This window comes from Phalaenopsis equestris, unplaced genomic scaffold (genome assembly GCF_001263595.1).
Source record: "Phalaenopsis equestris unplaced genomic scaffold, ASM126359v1 Scaffold000294, whole genome shotgun sequence".
In the NCBI taxonomy this organism is placed as follows: domain Eukaryota; kingdom Viridiplantae; phylum Streptophyta; class Magnoliopsida; order Asparagales; family Orchidaceae; genus Phalaenopsis; species Phalaenopsis equestris.
In genome coordinates this window covers 714627-720198 of record NW_018164736.1, presented here as the reverse complement: position 1 = coordinate 720198, position 5572 = coordinate 714627, and the positions used below count along the sequence as shown (strand labels likewise).

General features: G+C 34.6%; 1 protein-coding gene across 1 annotated transcript in view; it reads right to left on the bottom strand.

Annotated features, from left to right (window-relative positions):
• The window catches only part of LOC110025189 (beta-glucosidase 1-like), a gene marked incomplete at its 5' end in the record, with an annotated part of 14993 nt that extends 12248 nt beyond the window's left edge, over window positions 1-2745 (bottom strand). Inside the window, 5 exon segments of the mRNA XM_020725508.1 lie at window positions 1760-1847; window positions 1925-1996; window positions 2135-2210; window positions 2380-2438; window positions 2635-2745. Coding sequence (XP_020581167.1) covers window positions 1760-1847; window positions 1925-1996; window positions 2135-2210; window positions 2380-2438; window positions 2635-2745 — 406 coding nt within the window.
• Window positions 2746-5572: the final 2827 nt, after the last annotated feature.

Genomic DNA, 5572 nt, shown 5'->3' with positions numbered 1-5572 from the left:
GTTGTCAGTGATCAAAGGTAACCAACAGAATGCTGTCAACAAGATAGACCTGGAGGGCTGGTCCTCCTTGTTATAGTTAGTGTTGGTGACCGTCACCATCCCACAAGGATTAGTTGTAGCATGTGGCTACAAGTCACATTCAAGAAAATGGCCTAACTTTATTGGTCGAGCCGATCTAGTCTAGCTAGAGCTACCTTGCTTTGTTTCAATATAAACTAGATCAGTAGGGTTTCAATTTTATATGATCTTGATGTCTACAAAGTTCCATGACACATTGAATTTTATAATGGAGTTACTACATAAATTCAACCGTATGTAGTCCCAAATTTAATTTTCTGAAGTCAAATTGAGCATTGATTCATTATATAGGGATTTCTACAATCACAATAAGCATGGAGAAAAAAATTCAAGTTATACTTAAAAAACTAACAGTCAACCTACTCTTATTCCAAAATTTTACGCAAATAGCTTGGTGCACAATAGCTTATATATCTACACACCAAAAAGTATCAACAATTAAACAATATCACAGTGCCTTGATGAATCTCCATTTAAAATAGTAATCATCCAGTATTCGCTTCCAATTCTCTAAAATCAAAAACTCGTTGCATCTTTACAATGTTATAATTAACAAATGCACTAAAAACACTCTTAACAAGGGTGTGAATGTGAGATAAATAAACTTAACTATTGGAGAGTTAATTGAATATTTTAAGAACCATAAATCACACCAGTCAATTGAGCCAAGCCTAACTTTGGTTTGAGAACCATTCTTTGACTATTATAGGCTATTCAAATATTCTCACTAAAGTCTAACCATCCATAAGATGTTTGGCTTCTCTTTTTAACACCCATGAATGAAGAACAAATTAATTGGCACATATTGTTGGCATAAAGCTAATGATGATAACAATGGTTATCACATATTGATATCACTAGTAGAATGAATTGAACGAATGAATACAGTAAAAAAATAACAGTATGGTTTTCAATCATTTAAAGAAGAAAATTTTGTTGTAAAATAATCAAGCATAATAGAAATCATCACCAAGAACAATAGTAGCCATCACAACAAATATTTATTTCTTAAAATATATGTTGTTTTTTTTCTCCAGAGAGAGGATAACTTAGCTTATTTTAATATGAAGCATTCAATTGGAAATAGGGGTAAATATACACATATCATCCAATTCTTATTTACCTACATATCTAACACCTAAATTTTGATTTTCAAATTTATACCAACTAAATTTTTCATATCATATAAAAAATACCGCTATTTTAACTTTTAAAAAGTGTAATATACCTTTTCATGCATAGGTAAGGTGGCATATATGTAAAAATTTAAGTTTAAGTGTTAGATATTTAAAGAGATAAGGATTGAGTGGTATGCATGTAAATCTTCCTTAAGAAAAAAAACTTACTTAACTTAAAAGAGGAAGCAAACGCATGAAACTTAGTTGTGGGACTTACTTAACTTGAAAGAGGAAGCAAACGCATGAAACTTAGTTGTGGGAGTAACAGTATAAGATTAACCGGTTATAATGAGGTAAATATTAATAAAAAGCTGAGAATTAAGACATATACTGTAAAATCCTACTAAAAAAATGTCTGTCTTTAGCATTAACAAGACAAAACTGGATGAAAAATCCAGTGGGAAACAGTAAAAACAACATTGAGAATACAAAAATCGAGAAAGACTAGAGCTTTAAAATTGGAATAAAATGAATAAAAAACGAATCTAAAAGCATGAGCATACACAACATTTCTGCTCAACCAGCCATTGTAGCTCTTCTCCAGAGCTTCTGGTAGGTCGTAGTGATAAAGATTTGCGTACGGAGCGATGCCTAGTTTGTGGAAACTCCATCAGGTTAGAACAAAAATACATGAATATTTTAAGTCCAGTTCAGAAACTGAGGTGTACCTTGCTGTACCATATAGTCTATTAATCTGTTGTAGTAAGCCACGCCCCTCCAGTTAACCTTTCCAGATCCGTCTACATCCAAAGAAAGAAAGTTACATAGTAGTCCAAGCACATAATACAAACTATAATTTTTAGATCCATTTAAAAAGCACGATTCTGAATAAATCCTTTTAGATTTGATAAAAATACAAAAGTTGGAACAATCATTACTTGGAAAGATCCGAGACCATGAAATTGAGAACCGATAGGCGTCGAAGTTCAGATTTTTCATTATATTTACATCTTCCTGCATCACAAAACATGACAACAGATTTCCATAATTTACCAACTCTAATTGGAAACAACTCTAGAGATTCTGGAAAACCACAAATCTTATCATCTACATTTACATGGACATAACATTTACTAAACAAATACATGCAGAAACATTTGGGCTAAGCTACAAGAACACATACTTTGTATCGGTGGTACTCGTCCACAGTAACTGCAGCAGTAGCATTGTTCTTTATCTCCCCTGTTTACCACGAAAGCGGATAGTGTAGTAATACGGAATATGTAAGGGAATATGTAAAATTATTACTCCTCCATTAGAAGTGAGAAATATGAGCGGAATATGTAAAATTATTACGCCTCCATTAGAAGTGAGAAATATGAGGATGTGAGAAAACGGGTAAAAATAAAAAGAAAACAAAATGGAGGGCAGGGATTACCAGGAATCCGGACGAAGGCATCCCAAATGCTCGGCCCGCGGCCGTCCTTGAGCGCCATGCCTTCGACTTGGTAAGCCGACGCCGCCGTGCCGAAGACGAAGCCCTCCGGGAACGCCGCCATCAGTTCCACCATCGGCAACCGGCGCCACCGTATTTTTGGCCAATAAGGCGACCGCGGGATAGCTTCGTAAGGCGAAGAGCAGTACAGCGAGGATTGGGAAGAAGAAACTGATCGCCGGAAGTCTCATTTCGAGTCGAGCTGCTTCGACGAAGCTAGAAGACGAGGCGAGGCGAGGCGACTTCTCGAACTTATAAAGAGTGGGGACGGAGTGTAAGTAAACTAATAAAATTTACTATGCGGGAGTGCGCACGTATATGATTTATGGGTTGGCATTGGCGGGAGAGGCATGAGTGGGGTCCATGTTTCAAGTTTGGATTATGTTGCTACCTTATCTATAGCATAGGAGAAGAATCAAATCGCAGATTTTATTGAAGCTAATGAAATTTTAATTGAGACGCAGAAGCAATCTCTAATATAATCCTCATAATATTTCAATTCGTAGAAGGAACTCAATTTTTCTTTTATTTCTATGTTGATGATTCGTTTCTTCATTGGGAAAGTAATAATCAAAATATTATATCACGTGGTTAAATAATTTGGATTATTCATATAGTGTGGGTCTGCTGGGCAATTGAAGAAATAATTGTGAAGCTGATGATGAAAAGGTTGAGGTGGCAATTACAAATTTTTTTTGTTTTTGTTTTTAAATCGGGTTGCAGCTTTCTAACAGTCACGACAATTAGTCAAGTCCTGTGAAAAAAATATAACTTTTAGATATAATTTTTTGAGAATGAAGCCAAAATATAATTTTGCCAAACAGAAAATACTGCAGTACTGCACTGCACTGCACCACCTCCCCAATGCACCCTTAATCTTGCATGCATTAAAATTTATCATTTATCAAGTTGAAAATTGGTATGATGTGGTTCAAATCTAAGAAATAGAGACTAAGACAACAAAGATAGATGCACATTAATGAAAATTATGAGTTTTATCAAGCAGCCCTTTTTCATTACATGATTTTATTTTTATAGAGGAGGTGTACAAAAGGTGAAGTTATATGTTTGACCCTGTTTTGATGTGGGAGTTAAAGAATATCTTAGGCATCTTACATGCAGGCATACGGTTTGGCTACCATCTGACTCGATCAATTGAAATCAGTGGACATTAGCTTAGGGAGATCTCCTCGTACAACTGTGTTGGATTGGGGTTGTCGGTCGGCCTTTTGTTGGTATTCGAGTCAACAAGGCAGGCTTGATCGACTTGATTTTGTTGATAGGTTGTTTTGGTCTATCCGTTGATCGTTGATCCCTGACGAAGAGCTACTATCGGCGAAAAAATAAATTATTATTGGGCAGAATGTGAATCATCATAGTTCGATAGATAATTTATTTCCTTGACATCCTCTTTAGCTATCCTAAAGAATGAGTTTCATAATCTCCCTCACTTAATTATCTGGCATCCTCGTAAGTTCTCATACATAAGAGATTTCACGCAAATAATCCACAATAATTTTTTTTTAGATATTGTCATGTCACATAAACAATAAAATTAACCATTCATATTTTGAAATAAAAATTTATATCATGGACATAAAAAATATACTAAAAAATGAAATAAGATTTTCTTTTGTGTAAAAAAAAAAAGAAAATAAAAAAGGGCAACCATTTCTATTTATAAATATAATGATAAACATCATGTGATGATAGTGATATGGTACGGTTGGATTGATATGAGGAGCTCAAATAATGTCTAAGTAAAGATAGTGATATGGTACGGATTGGATTGATATGAGGAGCTCAAATAATGTCTAAGTGCTTCCAAATTAGACTTGGAGAATTATTAGTTGACCAGCTAATAATAAATAATAATTGTTAATTACCCTAAACCCTAAAGAACTATAACGAAATTAAATTACTCACCATTTTCGTTTGGGGCTATCATAACACGAGAGATCAAAAAAATAATCAAAATTTAGGCCATTTAAGATAAAAACAATGGAACAAATTAATTTGTAATTTTAAAATGCTTTCGCGGGGCGATGATGAGTTGGGGGTTACTGTATATGACAGTTCAAAGAAATTGTGCTTGATGTATCATCAATATTATTCATAAAACATGAATTTTGATATTTTGTATTCAAATTTAAGATCATCAGAGCCTTGATTTCAACAAGTATATGGTCAAACTAATTGTATCGACAAAACAAATCCAATGATACCAAAATTAGTTTGATCTGAGTCCAATCAAGCTCAGATCAAATATCGAAACACAATTGAAGGTTTTCAATTCTCATTGGCCTCAAAATTTTATTTATTTATTGGACAAATCGGATGTCTTGACGAGAGGAAGCCAAAAAGCCTAAGCTTGTCGAATTTTGGGGTCAGTAAGGCATTCAAATCCTTTAAAAAAACTCTATGGTGAAGGGGGATCAATCTGGGTTACCCGATTAATGTGGCTGGGGAAGTTGTTCGTAAAAAGACAAAAATTCCCCTCCCCTATGATCTGTAAATAGACTTACTTTCTTCACTTGAAAGGAGAAGGAGAGTGAGAGGAATTACATATCCCATTATGGACTAAAGACCCAACAACAACTCTCGACCTTTGTAGCAGTCGATCACCGTCGCAGTCACTACTTGTCGCAGCCAACCTCCTGCCATTATTGATCCTTATTTGCAAATGTCGTATATCAAATACAATTGTAATGTATAACACCTTTATTATAGATCCGTCAATAGTTTTCAACCTTTGTAGCCATCGACTATCGTCAACTACCGCTCATCTACCACAATGAACCGTTGCTTGTCGTCGCTGACCGCTTATTATGATCGTCGCAACTAAAATATAATATTTGTTCCTAACACTTATATATATATA